The sequence below is a fragment of the Pelodiscus sinensis genome, chromosome 20 (assembly GCF_052426305.1).
Source record: "Pelodiscus sinensis isolate ZL-2025 chromosome 20, ASM5242630v1, whole genome shotgun sequence".
Lineage (NCBI taxonomy): Eukaryota > Metazoa > Chordata > Testudines > Trionychidae > Pelodiscus > Pelodiscus sinensis.
The window spans coordinates 21,971,156-21,984,871 of record NC_143071.1 but is presented as its reverse complement, the minus strand read 5'-3'; the positions used below and the strand labels follow the sequence as shown (position 1 = coordinate 21,984,871).

General features: G+C 44.1%; 1 protein-coding gene across 3 annotated transcripts in view; it reads right to left on the bottom strand.

The window, feature by feature from the left end:
- Positions 1-383: 383 nt before the first annotated feature.
- SEC14L1 (SEC14 like lipid binding 1) overlaps positions 384-13,716 on the bottom strand; it is a 110,009-nt gene continuing 96,676 nt past the window's right edge. For 2 of the 3 annotated variants that reach the window (XM_075903576.2, XM_075903577.2), the window contains 5 exons: positions 9,648-9,782; positions 6,247-6,498; positions 5,944-6,122; positions 3,343-3,444; positions 384-931 (listed from right to left, as the gene is read on the bottom strand). In XM_075903576.2, coding sequence (XP_075759691.1) covers positions 916-931; positions 3,343-3,444; positions 5,944-6,122; positions 6,247-6,498; positions 9,648-9,782 — 684 coding nt within the window. In that variant the 3' untranslated portion in view covers positions 384-915. Of the gene's footprint in view, positions 3,445-5,943; positions 6,123-6,246; positions 6,499-9,647; positions 9,783-13,716 lie in introns of all 3 variants that reach the window. The other variant, XM_089771961.1, reaches the window with a different exon arrangement.

The window sequence follows — 13,716 nt, the reverse complement described above, 5'->3', positions numbered from 1 at the left end:
CAACCCTAAGTTTAGCAGGTCAATGCCCAAACCACTGAGCTATCCCTCCTGGCCTCAGCTGCAATTTCAAATGTCTTCATTTGTATCCCTCTCTCTAAAGAGGGTGCAAGTGTAGACATACCCTCTTCCTTTCCACTAGACTTTGTTCTTGCTCTCATAGTCCTGTGCTCTGCTTGGAAAAGCCCATTGGTTCGCAACGACCAAGATACATCGTAAAATAGGAAAGGTCAACCACTGTGAGAGTTAAAGAGTACTCTTTCTGCCAGTCCCCCAGTAGCACTGTGGAATCCCACTGGGAGCTGGGGGACACTTAAACCATGCAGTAGTTTCCACTGAACATTGTAGCAACTTCAATCTTTGGAATTAGGTATGAAGAGTCTGAATTTTTTTCAAACGGTTCACATTTATTATTGTTAACAATAAAAAAATCTTTTAAAGACTGTCTTTCTTATTACCAACCGTGAGGTAATATGTTTACAAAACATTTACAGAATTGGATATGCAATTCATGAATATGGACAAAAAGGACATTGGTAATAGAGAGAGAAGAGTCAACAGAATGGTTGACAAAAAGGAAGAGTGAGTAATAACAGCAATATCACATGAAAAAGAGGAGGCCAATGGTATTAAAATTAATCCAGTCTATCTCAAACTGCATAATTCAGTCCTATGTGCAATAGCACTTTACATCTTGCTTTTCTTGTGTATTAACCTCTCAACTGTTTGTGCAGTCATGTGATTTGTGTTCTTAAATGCAATAGACTTTTCAGGGCAAATCCAAAGTGCCAGTTTTGAGCTAACTAAAAAACCAAAAAACTCAAGAGCCTTGAAAAGTGGCTGTAACTCAAAGTTGTACAAAGCCAGACACCTCAGGGTAGATGTGGACTGTTGAATGGAGCAGTTTCTTTACAGCTGTCAGCAAAATCGCCATCTGAGAGAAAAAAAGAGAGAGAGAGAGAGAGAGAGAGAGAGAGGAGGGGGGGACACCATCTTCAAGGGAGAGCCCTTAGAACCTGGGAAAGGGGAACTCCCCTTTGGAAAGAGGCACAAATGTCACCAAGTTAACGGTATAGTGCCTTCTATGGCATTAGCTCCTCTGTGTAGAACACTGGCTCCTGTGGGTCAAGTATCAAATTACCTCTCTTCAGAGAAAATATCAGTAAGCAGGATTGTGGGTAGTTCATACAAAGGAGAAGGAGTATTGTCCATTACATCTACATACTCTGGTTGTGAACCTGCTTAACACCAGGGCACTAAAGTCTATTCTTTTGCCCCAGCATTAGTTTGCCAATATTCTTGGCAGCCAGTGTGAGAGCCCTGCCTCCGTCTTTGATATTAAAGCAAATTAAAAGTCGAAGGTGCCTGATACAGTTGATAAAGTGCAGTAGGGTGTGATTTTCAGCATAGCTATTCTTATTTATTAATTCCAAATTTTAGCATCTTTATAAGCAAGACTACATGCTAGCATTGACTTACAAATGTTGGGCTTCACATGCTGCACATCAGTTTTGTTTTTCTGAACTGGGATGTACAAGTATTACACATGTTTTAAATATTTACTCTGAATTTCTCAGGACTCAGCATTCTTCAAGCTGGGCAACCTGTTATCTTAAGTAAACCATTGTTCTTAACATGCAATACTTCAGCAGTTTTTCCTCATGAGCAAATCAAGGCTATTGCAAGCCTAAGATCCTATCCAGTTAGCTATTAACGTTTGTAGCAATATAGCAACTTATTCCATCTGGATGAACAATTTAGTTCTCTAGTAGGGGAAAAACCTTCAACCAGTGGTCTAAATAAGCAACTTGTGCTGGGCTCCAAGCTGTAATTAATGCCAGGTGGCATATCACATATTAACATTCTGAATGCCATGTTTTCACTCCACTTACCAAAAAAGTGTTTACTTAACATCTTTTGTTTGCCTGAGAGATTCAATAGCTAATTGCTGGGGACGGAGGAGAGGGTAGAACCTGAGATGACATCAGGTTAGTCCCTGACAAAGCAGGACAGCTTGGGAACTACATATGTTAAATAATAATCCAGAAAAGAACTTCACCACTCATGATTGTAATAATGAATGCAGTAGCTTAGGCAGGATTTGATGTGTCATCTAACCATATTTGTTTTTGTATGGTGTAAAGATCCTACTGTCCACTTTACATTATTTACCTCCAGTGGACACTATGAAGTTTTGTTTTTTCTGAGTCCACATGATGCCTGCAAGGAGAATTTGAGGAGGAGCAAGTATAGGAAAGTTAATTGATGTAGCTATGCTGACTCCTAACAGATTTAAGGAGCAAGCCGAATTCTGCTTTGCGGAATGCGTACATCTACACTCATAGCATCAAGTAAACCCCTGTAAAATGAGTGCTTGTGGAGTATAGCAGGTAAGTGGAGTGGGTAAAAAGTAACTCCAGAACAAAGTGAGACATAGACTATGGACCCAATCTGGACCAGCCTTTGGGTCATCATGGTGAAGGAAAGCTTGTTCTCTGCCCCTCTCCATACCACATTCATGGCTTAAAATAAAAGTTCAAGGAAAGAGCTAAACTTGCTTTTAACCCCTAAGAGTATGTCTACATGGGGATAAAATATTTCAGCTGGTGGCACATCAGTGAACTTGGTCTTGGGCCCAAGTGCTGGCACCCTCCACTCACCCAGGGTCCCAGAGCTTAGGCTCTTGCTTGAGCCCAAACACCAGCACAGCAATTCAGCCACAAGTCTTTTATCCCTGTGAAGATTTACCCTAAACATTCAGAGTTGGGAATCCCCAACAATGTGCTCATGCAATAGATATTAGTGTTAATGGCTTACCCACAACTCTGCTGTAACTACTTTCCACTTGCACAGGAACTGCTTTCTCTTGAACAGCAGTGTGAGTGGGTGGCAGTGGCAAGAGAGCTTGCAGCAGCTGGAAGATCACAGGGTATTCCATAATGTGGCGAGAAGGCAGGAGAATTCTGTTTGCTTTCTAATGCACCATGGAATATTTTTGGTAGGACTGCTTTTTGCTTTTTCCCATTCTTAAAAAATAATTCTTAATCAGCGCGTTATTCTTTTCCTTCCAAAACAGCCCTTGTATTTTAAGGGTGAGGATTTGTGCAAGCATGCTTACAAAAATCTATGGCTGAGTTAGGGGAAAGGGGTAAAAGTTAAAGAGACTAGCTGTCCGAACTAACTTGAACAGAAACACTACATTTAAAATTCAAACTGCTACTTTACTATCTAACAAAAGGGTTTTGTTTTTTGCAATGCCACTTAAATATGCTGTATTGCAGTCAGCTGTCGCAGATGAGGGTCCAGCCATGTTATCCATTTGCTTTTCATTTGCAGTAGCACTACCTGGAAATCATGGAGCTGGAGTGGGACTGGCTGGAAGAGGTTGTGGCAGCGCTGAGCTGGGAGAATCCACTGTGACTTGATTCAAGGCTGGTCATAGATCCTCTGTAATAAGACAAAGTATTAGGTTTCAGAAGAGGAAACTGAAATTCTACTATGTACCTTTGTTTAAGTTCTATTTACTATTCAGCTTCACTACACCAACTAAACCTAAAGAGCCTTGTATAACCTTAGTGTCAACATGTAATGGTTCTTGTGTGTAACAAGAAAAAATACCATCTTTGGGCACCACAGATATATAGAATCATAGAACACTAGAATTGGAAGGGACTTCGAGAGGTCATCAAGTCCAGTCCCGTGCCCTCACAGCAGAACCAACACTGTACAGATCATCCCTGACAGATGTCTATTCAACCTGCTCTTAAATATCTCCAGTGATGGAGATTCCACAACCTCTTTAGGCAATTTATTCCAGTGTTTAACCAACCTGACCGCTAGGAAGTTTTTCCTAATGTCCAACCTAAACCTCCCTTGCTGCAATTTAAGTCCAATGCTTCTTGTCCTATCATCTGAGGCCAAGATGAACAAGTTTTCTCCCTCCTCCTTGTAACACCCTTTTAGAAACTTGAAAACCGCTATCATGCCCCCTCTCAGTCTTTTCTTTTCTGAGCTAAACAAGTCCAATTCTTCCAGTCTTCCCTCATAGGTCAAGTTTTCCAGACCTTCAATCATTTTTGTTGCTCTTCTCTGGACCTTCTCCAATTTCTCCACATCTTTCTTGAAATGTGGTGCCCAGAACTGGACACAATACTCCAACTGAAGCCTAATCAGCGCAGAGTAGAGCAGAAGAACAACTTCTCGTGTCTTGCTCACAACACTTCTGTTAATGCGTCCCAGAATCATGTTTGCTTTTTTTGCAAGTGTCACACCATTGACTCATTTAGCTTGTGGTCCACTATCACCCTTTCAGCAGTACTCCTTCCTAGACAGTCACTTCCCATTCTGTATGTGTGAAACTGATTGTTTCCTACGTGGAATACTTTGCATTTGTCCTTATTAAACTTCATCCTGTTTACCTCAGACCATTTCTCTAGTTTGTCCAGATCATTTTGACCCTATACTCCAAAGCAATTGAAACCCCTCCCAGCTTGGTATCATCTGCAAAATTAATAATCGTACTTTCTATGCCATCATCTAAATCGTTGATGAAGTTATTGAACAGAACCGGAACCAAAACAGGCCCCTGTGAAACCCAACTTATTATGCTCTTCCAGCATGACTGTGAACCATTAATAACTACTCTCTGAGAACGCTTATCCATTTTCAGAGAAATCTGATGCACTTGAAAGTGAGACTTAGAAGTAGTCATTATACAGCAGCATTACCAACACTTCCACTGCTTACTGAAATGTCAGAAGACATTTAGCAGTAAATTTTAGCTAAATAACAACCCAGAACACAGAGTCAGGACTGGTGGCTTTAAACAAACTTTATGGGACCAGAGGAAACTTGGCCACATCCATGATAAATAGACATCTGTCTAAGTAAAAATCATGCCAGAACATAGCTGTTGCCAGAGCAGAGAATGCCAGACTAGAGAGGCTCAACCTGTAGTGTTTTTGTAATACAGGCTAAATCTCCATTAGCAACAGCTGGGTCTATGCTAAACCTGGCAGCTCGACTTAAGATACATAACTCCAGCTACGCAGAATACTTAGCTAGAGTCAGTTTACCTTAAGATGAGCTTGGTGGTGTCCTCACAGTGGGAGGTCAATGGGAACAAATGCTCCCATTGGCTTCCCTTACTTCTCGCAAAAGCAGGTGTACGCTTGGGGGAGCACCCTCTGAATCTGATTTAACTATTCTTGCTGTATTGAACTCCAGAAGACCGATTGCAGCAGTGGCAATCTTCCATTTAGTGTAGACAAGGCCTAAAATGAGATTAATCAATTCACTTTCTCTTCCGGTGTAATCCACCACAATCAGTATTCTCTGTAAGATGAGCGCTTGAGCAACCACCCAGGAGAGATTCAAATGCTGCCCAGCTGATTAGTAGAGTGCCCACAGCTGGCAGCATGTGCTTCTATTGGTGGTGCACATTTACACATGCTTTAGTACACATAACAAAATTCATTCTGCATGTAGATGGAAAAAGTTAGGGGGAACATTGATCACAATGCTAGTTATTTTTCAGCACTATCTTCGATATATTGTTATGAGGCTTTATTTGCAATTTTATAGATTCTTTAAGTAAAGTACAAGTCCACACAGCTTGCTTTCTAACCAAGGCAACTACACCAAAGTATTTTGATTTTTCTTTAGTGGATTTGGCTTTTGGTATTTTGTACCAAGGCAGTACCAAGCTACAAAGCAAAATGTAAGCTGGCCACAAAAAGAATGTTTGACATTGAGCCTTTATTGTACATCAGTTTTCCCTGTAAGCTGAGTGCATGGGCAACTGCCAAGGAGAGAGTCAAGTACTGGTCAGCTGATTAGCAGAGTACCCACAGCATGCGATTCTATTGGTGGTTCACATCTGCACTTTCCTTGGTGTGCATAACAAAATGAATTCTGCCCATGGATGGAAAAAATTAGAGGACATACCTGAAATCTTCTGATCCTAACACTTCTGTATAGTACATCACTTTACACTTATGTGAGGAGACCTGTAGAGACGCCAGTACATCATCCACACGAGGCAGGCTGGTTGTAGCACAGGCAGGCATACTATGAAATTTCCATTGAAGAATATAGAAGCCAGGCCATCTGGTCACATGTGACCCCTGGAAGCAACAACAACAAATGGAAATAAACTTGTCTGCATTGTTACAATAAGGTATCTGCTGGGAACAAAACATAAAATTAAGAAAGATACAGTCTTGCTGACAGTCGAATTAATGATCTTACCTGCACACTCTCCCCTTCCCTGCAGATAAGTGGGGACTCCACCATACTGTAATCACGCCCTAACTGCCAGACTTTGTCTATTAGCTGTATATTGTTCCCTCCAGGAGATGTAATGCTGTGGCTGCCCAAAGAGTCCTTTTTAGGAGGTTGTGGTGCTCTCTTGGAATGATAGATGTTAAAAACAATGTCACCTTTGCATACATCGAAATCCCACGTGATCACAGATGAGGCATCTACAATCTGAATAAGAATCTAGGGAGAGAAAATTTAAATTAAACAATAGCAATATGCTCATTAAAGGCTGAAATTCTTACTAGGAAAAAGAGTTGCTACAGGTGAACTCTCAATTTATGATGACTATTGAGAGTGCTCTATAATAGATACAAATTCATTCTCTCATTTATCATATTACTTGCTTTGAGATAGGAACGAGAGAGTTTTCAATGACAGAACCTCTCTCTCTTTGTGGCCTTTATTAAAAGCTTTAGTCATTTTTTTCTAAAGCTATCTACTATATATTTGAGAGAATTTGTTTGTCTGTGAGCAAGCAAGCCAAGTCTATGTGTACGTTTTTTCAAGAACTCTTCATAAATGGTAAGAGCTAGGACAACCAAATTTGGTATGCAGTTTCCTCTTATCATAACTTAAAGCAAAGCAAGGGCTTGGTTGTACCAGGTCAGTGGAATGGGCCTGGAATGCAACTGTTTTCCACAACATGGAAAGGGAGGGCGGCTAGCATGGACAGTTATACTGTGTAATGACCACAGGGGGCAAGCAAAGGGCCTGAAATGGGGACTAGGACAGCTAACACTCTATTGGACCAGAAGGGGGCAGAAATGGAGGTAAGCTTCCTGCCTGCCATCCAGACAGTGTAGCCTCTTCCAACTCTTGCACCCCCAAAACCCCAGTCCTGAGCCCTTCACCCCCAACTCTCACTCCTGCACTCCCTCACACACGTCCACAGCCTCCTGCCCTGAGCCCACTACATCCTCAAGTCTCTGTTCTGACTTCTGCACTCCCCACATCCTCAGTCCCCTACCCTGAGGGACCCAAGCAATGCCAGTTAAATCTTCTAGCATACTCATAAGCAGGTCAAAAGTGATGTCCATGCCCCTCCTATAGTAAAGACGACTTTTAGGAAATGGGATAAAAGGTAGCAGTTTCACTAACAAGAGTCCTGATATCATCAGAGCTCTCATGCTTGCACTTAGTTAGGCATGTTAAAGTGACCCGCAAAAGCTAAAAAAAGGGTTTGTGCTTTCTTGCTGGTTTTCATGTACAAAATTATCTCCCCCCTTTTCATCACATTTTGAGAGCCTTCAAGAAGAGGATATGCATAAGAGAAACCTAACTGAAAGGTGAAGTGATTTATTCAGACCATTTCCACAATGCTTTGATTAATTAGTATTTAATTAATCTGAACAAACTGCTGAAGTAAATTAATTAGTGATTAATTAGTATTTAATTAACCTGAACAAACTGCTGAAGTAAAAACTCTTCTGCAGAAGATAAAACTATCCATGTCCTTTCTATTAAAGTCTAAGACAGGGACTGGCAGAGCACAGCATGTGTGACATAAGTGGCATGTAAGATCATTTTGACTGGCATGCAGGGAGCCCATGCTGCCACTGGAGCCTTGTGGCTGGCACTGTGGGGGGGCAGGTGGGAGACGAAGAAAGCAAACTCACTGCCCCCCGGCATGGGCTGCACAACTACACATGGAGGAGCTCTGTCTCCTTCCTCCATGGAAAAGTCCTGCCCACTGCTGGGTGTCTGCCTCGGTTGCACCCATAGGGAAGGCTGCAGATTGGGCTGCGTGGTGCCCAGATGGGAGGGGCTCTCATGGTGTGCAACCAACCAGCGCCTTCCCCCTTCCCTGGCAGCAGGTTAGGCTAAGCTGTGCTAAGAGGTGGTGGGAAGAGGCGGCACTGAAGCTGAGGACCCTGCACATTCAGGATGCAGGTGAGGGCTCGGGGCCCTTTAGGGCTTTGTACCCAGTGGGACTCGGTCTAGGGGCACATGGATCCATAAATAGAAGTGAGTGTGTTAAATCTTAGCATGACACTTCTGGAATGTTGCCAACCCCAATAAGACTACATTCCATTTCTTCTTTAACTTCCAATAAAGATCTTTAAGAAAACAGGAAAAGTTATATTAATATCCCTGATATTTTTAAGGTTAAAATGAGACTTAAAAACCTTTCAGACTCATTTATACATATTGAATCACTAAGAGAGGGTATAAATATCTGCTTTTTATTTGTAAGTCATATTAAAAATATTAGTTTAGTTAAGGCACATCTACACAGCAAACCATTATTTCGAAATAATGTCAAGATGGAGGACTTCTTACTCCAACTCCTGTATCCCTCATTTCACGAGAAATAAGGGAAGTCGAAGGAAGAGAGTTCTTTCTTGGACTTCCTGCTGCGTAGACAGTGCCAAAAGCCAAATTAAGCTATTTCGAGTTCAGCTACACAATTGACGTAGCTCAAATTGCGTATCTTAATTCAACTTTCACCCTGCTGTGTAGAAATGCCCTTAGTGAAACTCAGCTCAGGCCATCTAGAGTGCTTGGCTCTTTAAAGATCTTGAAAAGAAATGGAGTAACTTGTTTAGTTCTGAGTTTTTTAAATCAATATTGCATGAAAAAGTCATCTTATTCATTAAATGGATAGAGTCAGTAGCATTTTTATAAGCTAATAATGTAGTTCCTGTGCTCTGGTCAGGGAATCCAACGGAGTAGGCAGTCAGCCTACCTCCTCCACAGAAGAGAAGGAGTATCTTAAAAATGCTAACACTTACTTCTTTACAAACTTCCCAGATCCTGATTTTGGCTTGCAATACTCATGGCTTCAAGGAGAAATCAGAAGCTTTTTCATTCTGAGTATTTAGGGAACCCAAATACCTGCTTTAAAATTGCACCCTAGAATCAGGGATACAAATGTAGGACACCGAAATTGCTAATGAAGCGGGGATTTAAATATCCCACGCTTCATTAGCATGATCTCGCTGGCACGTTACTCTGCTCAATAGCTGTTTCGAAAGTGAAAGTGCGTGCTGGGACGTGTTAGCTTGAACCAAACCCCTTGGTTCGAACTAACGTTACTCCTCAAAAAATGAGGAATAACCAAGGGGTTTGGTTCTAACTAACATGTCAGTGCGCAGTTTCACTTTCGAAACAGCTGTTGAGTGGAGTAATGCGCCGGCGAGATCATGCTAATGAAACGCAGGATATTTAAATCCCCGCTTTATTAGCAATTTCGGTCACCTACATCTGCATCCCTAGTTCGAACTAGGGTGCAAGTGTAGACGTACCCTGAGTGACCAGATTCTAATCTGCTTTCATTTTATAGGAGCAAAGACCAAGTGAAAGAAGAGGAGTGAGGATTGCAGCTGTACCTCATGTGGAGCTCCCTTGAAGACACTTGCAGACTGATAAATGGTTTCAGTCAACAGTTTTATGTCTTCATTTTCCAATTCTTCAGCAGTCCGATATAGAGACTTAGGAACTAGCCCACCCTCAGGAACTTCACACTGGAGATTTAAAAAAAGAAAATCATGAAAGCAACACTACAAGGCCTCACCTCCCTCACACTTTTCAAAATTTAAATGTCCTAAAAAAGCTATATTCCTATACTGGCACCCCCAGAAATAACACCAATGCTGTATGGCATTCCTGGAGAACAGAGAGATGAGTAATATTTTAGCCTGACCCAACTTGAGCTTGGCCATACAAGTCATCTTACAGTTATCAATACAAAGATATTCTTCAGTAAATTCACTACTTGAATTGGTCTCTGCTAATTTGTAAGTATCATATCAGAAACAGGTAAAGAAATCAAAATAAACATGCAACAGTGTAATATAGAAAACAGCTCTGAAGCTCCTGTGTTTATGTATGTTCTTAAAGCATTCAGATATCATCCAGAACTAACCAGAATAAAGAAATTATTGCATTGTTGCCTGAAATAGACAGGAAGCATTCAATATTTTGTTCTATCTTCTGGTAAGTCACTTTTGCTTATTTAAATATTGGATTTTTCCAGGTTCATAAATGACTTGCACAGTTCTAAATTACATTGAACAGACTCCTTTCATTGAAAGCTACTGTTACTATAAGTAGCAGCCACTTGAAAATAAACACTGGTCCAAAATACCTAGTATGTGTGTCTTTAAATGGAGGACCAGAGCAGCTCAAAAGAACTTCCATGAAAGGTAGAGGAGTAAGTTAATAACCACTTTTATAAAGTAAGCCTAAAAGGGAAACATTTTGCACAACTGATTAATCCAATTCCAGCACTTAACATGCTATTGTGATGAGTTTTATAGAAAAACATTGGGGTGAGAGCGAGTGCCTATTAAACACACGGTAATCCACGTAAAGACAAATTCACTGTGTGATGTCACAGCAATATACTAAGAAAATCCAACCACCTTTTTAGGAGAGACAATAAATGAGATTCCCATGAGCAGAAAGGAAAGGAAGGACTGAGAACTGTTTGTTCTAGGTTCAATACTTGGCTAAGCTGGTAAGGTGCCGATTGCTATGTATGTGGCCTCAGTTTTTCCAGCTATAAAATGGGAAGAAATGCTTCCCTACTGCATTTGATATCTCAAGGCATTAAGGACTATATATATTGGCCTAAGATTCATAGGGGAAGAGTGCATCTGAAGAAGTGGGTTGTGCCCATGAAAGCTCATGACACCATCTACATGTTTTGTAAGTCTTTAAAGTGCTGCCAGTACTATTTGTTGTTTTTTAAGTTTTTCCAGTTACAGACTAACTTGGCCACCTCTTTGAAGCTACAGAAATACAAGTTGTTATATTAAAAGGGACCTGCTATTCCAATGGGGATTTGAAGGAGGGACAGGAGAGACAAAGGATATGTTTCATAAGACAAATAATGAGTTGGAGAGATCTGGAAATGCTAACTTTGGTCTCATCTTTGTTCTCTCCACCTCCCTCATGCAGTTGTGGCTCATGATTAGGTTCTGGTTTTCAACTACAGCCTCCAGATATCTCAATTGGGAGCAAGCTAGGATGTGTAGAGGACTATGACAAAATGGTCTTCAGATACCATAACTCAAAGGTGTAAACTTTCATCTTTATAGATGATCAACGATAATTTTCTTAAAAAAAAAAAAAGAGAGAGAAGATGATAGAAAACCTAAATCATTAAGACACTCATTACCTATGTACACAAACATTCCCATTTTAAAAGACTTTTCAAAAACAAGTTCAGGCCCCTAATAATCTGTTTCTCTAGCAATAGCGGGGAACGTAAAAATTGCAGAAACTACTGCATGTGAGGTCTTTGGCCGCTGTTATGCAGGAAGTCGAACCCTGTGATAATTGTCCCTTCTGGCCTTCAATCTACAGGCAGTCCCCGGGTTAAGTACAAGATAGGGACTGTAGGTTTGTTCTTAAGTTGAATCTGTATGTAAGTCGGAACTGGCGTCAGCCGCTGCTGAAACTGATCAGTTTCAACCGCGGCTGAATCTGGATGCCAGTTCTGACTTACATACAGATTCAACTTAAGAAACCCAGGCGTCCCCAAGTCAGCTGCTGCTGAAACTGATCAGCGGCTGGTTCCAGGAAGCCTGGGGCAGAGCAACTCTGCTTGGGGCTTCCTGTAGTGAGCCGCTGGTCAGTTTCAGCAGCGGCTGACTTGGGGACGCCTGGGGCAGAGCAGCTGGGGTGCTGCTGGGTTGCTCCAGTAGTGCGGCTCCTCGGCTCTACTGGAGCAACCCGGCAGCACCCCAGCTGCTCTGCCCCAGGCGTCCTGATTCAGCCGCTGCTGAAACTGACCAGCAGAGGCTGAATCAGGGCGCCTGGGGCAGAGCAGCTGGGGTGCTGCCGGGTTGGTCCGGAGTGGCGCTGCGGGACCAACCCGGCAGCCCCCAGCTGCTCTACCCCAGGGGTAGGCAAGAAAAGCCTGGTCTGCTGGGGGGGGGGGCACTAGCTGCACCCCCTCCCCCAGCAGACCAGGGGGACAGGAGCAAAGCCGCGGAGCACGCCCGCAGCGGGACAGCCCAAGCGTGCCTGGGCTGTCCCCCTGCGGGCGTGCTCAGCAGCTTTGTTCTCCGTCTCCCTGGTCTGCAGGGAGACGGGGAGCAAAGCCTTGGAGCACGCCCACAGCAGGACATGCCCGCTGCGGGCATGCTCCGTGGCTTTGCTCCTGTTCCCCTGGTCTGCTGGGGGGGTCCAGCAAAGCCGCTGGACCCCTCCAGCAGACCAGGGACATCAGAGCAAAGCCGCCGTCTGGGCGGCTTTGCTCATTTGCCTGGGAGCAAAGCCGCCTAGGCGGCGTCTTTGCTCAGGTGTCCCTGGTCTGCTGGGGGGGGGTCCAGTGGCTTTGCTGGACCCCCCCAGCAGACCAGGGGGACAGGAGCAAAGCCGCCCAGGCGGGGGGAGTCCCGCTGCCTGGGCGGCTTTGCTCAGGGGCAAATGAGCAAAGCCGCCCGGGCAGCGGGACTTCCCCCGCCTGGGCGGCTTTGCTCAGGTGTCTCTGGTCTGCTGGGGGGGTCCAGCGGCTTTGCTGGACCCACCCCAGCATACCAGGGGGACAGATGCAAAGCCGCCCAGGTGGGGGGACTCCTGCCGCCTAGGCGGCTTTGCTTGGGTGTCCCTGGTCTGCTGGGGCGGTCCAGAGGCTTTGCTGGACCCCCCCCAAGCAAACCAGGGGGACAGGAGCAAAGCCCCCCAGGCGGGGGGAGTCCCGCTGCCTGGGCGGCTTTGCTCCGGGGCAAACGAGCAAAGCCGCCCAGGCAGCGGGACTCCCGCCGCCTGGGCGGCTTTGCTCGGATGTCCCTGGTCTGCTGCGGGGGTCCAGCGGCTTTGATGGACCCCCCCACAGCAGACCAGGGAGACCGGGAGAAGCTTTTCTCGCCCCGGAGGACACAGGGCGAGAAAAGCCCTGTTCATAAGTGCGGATCCGACATAAGTCGGATCCGCGTAAGTCGGGGACTGCCTGTATATGGCTCTATGAACCTAAAAACAGTGGGAGGAAAACTTAAAAAACAACAATGTTCCTGAAGCACCTTGGGGTATGTCTACACTACCCCACTAGTTCGAACTAGCGGGGTAATGTAGGCATACCGCACTTGCAAATGAAGCCCGGGATTTGAATTTCCCGGGCTTCATTTGCATAAGCGGGGAGCCGCCATTTTTAAAACCCCGCTGGTTCGAACCCCGTGCAGCGCGGCTACACGGGGCTCGAACTAGGTAGTTCAAACTAGGATTCCTATTCCGAACTACCGGTACACCTCGTGGAACTAGCGGTACACCTCGTGGAACCAGTTCGAACTAGCGGGGTAGTGTACACATACCCCCTCAGACTTTTAAACTGTGTGAGGAATACTCCTAGAATACTCAAGGAGCTGAAAGATGAGCCTCTAGCTATCATCTTTGGAAAATCATGGGAGACAAGAGAGATTCCAGAAGACTAGAAAAGGGCAAAGATAGTGC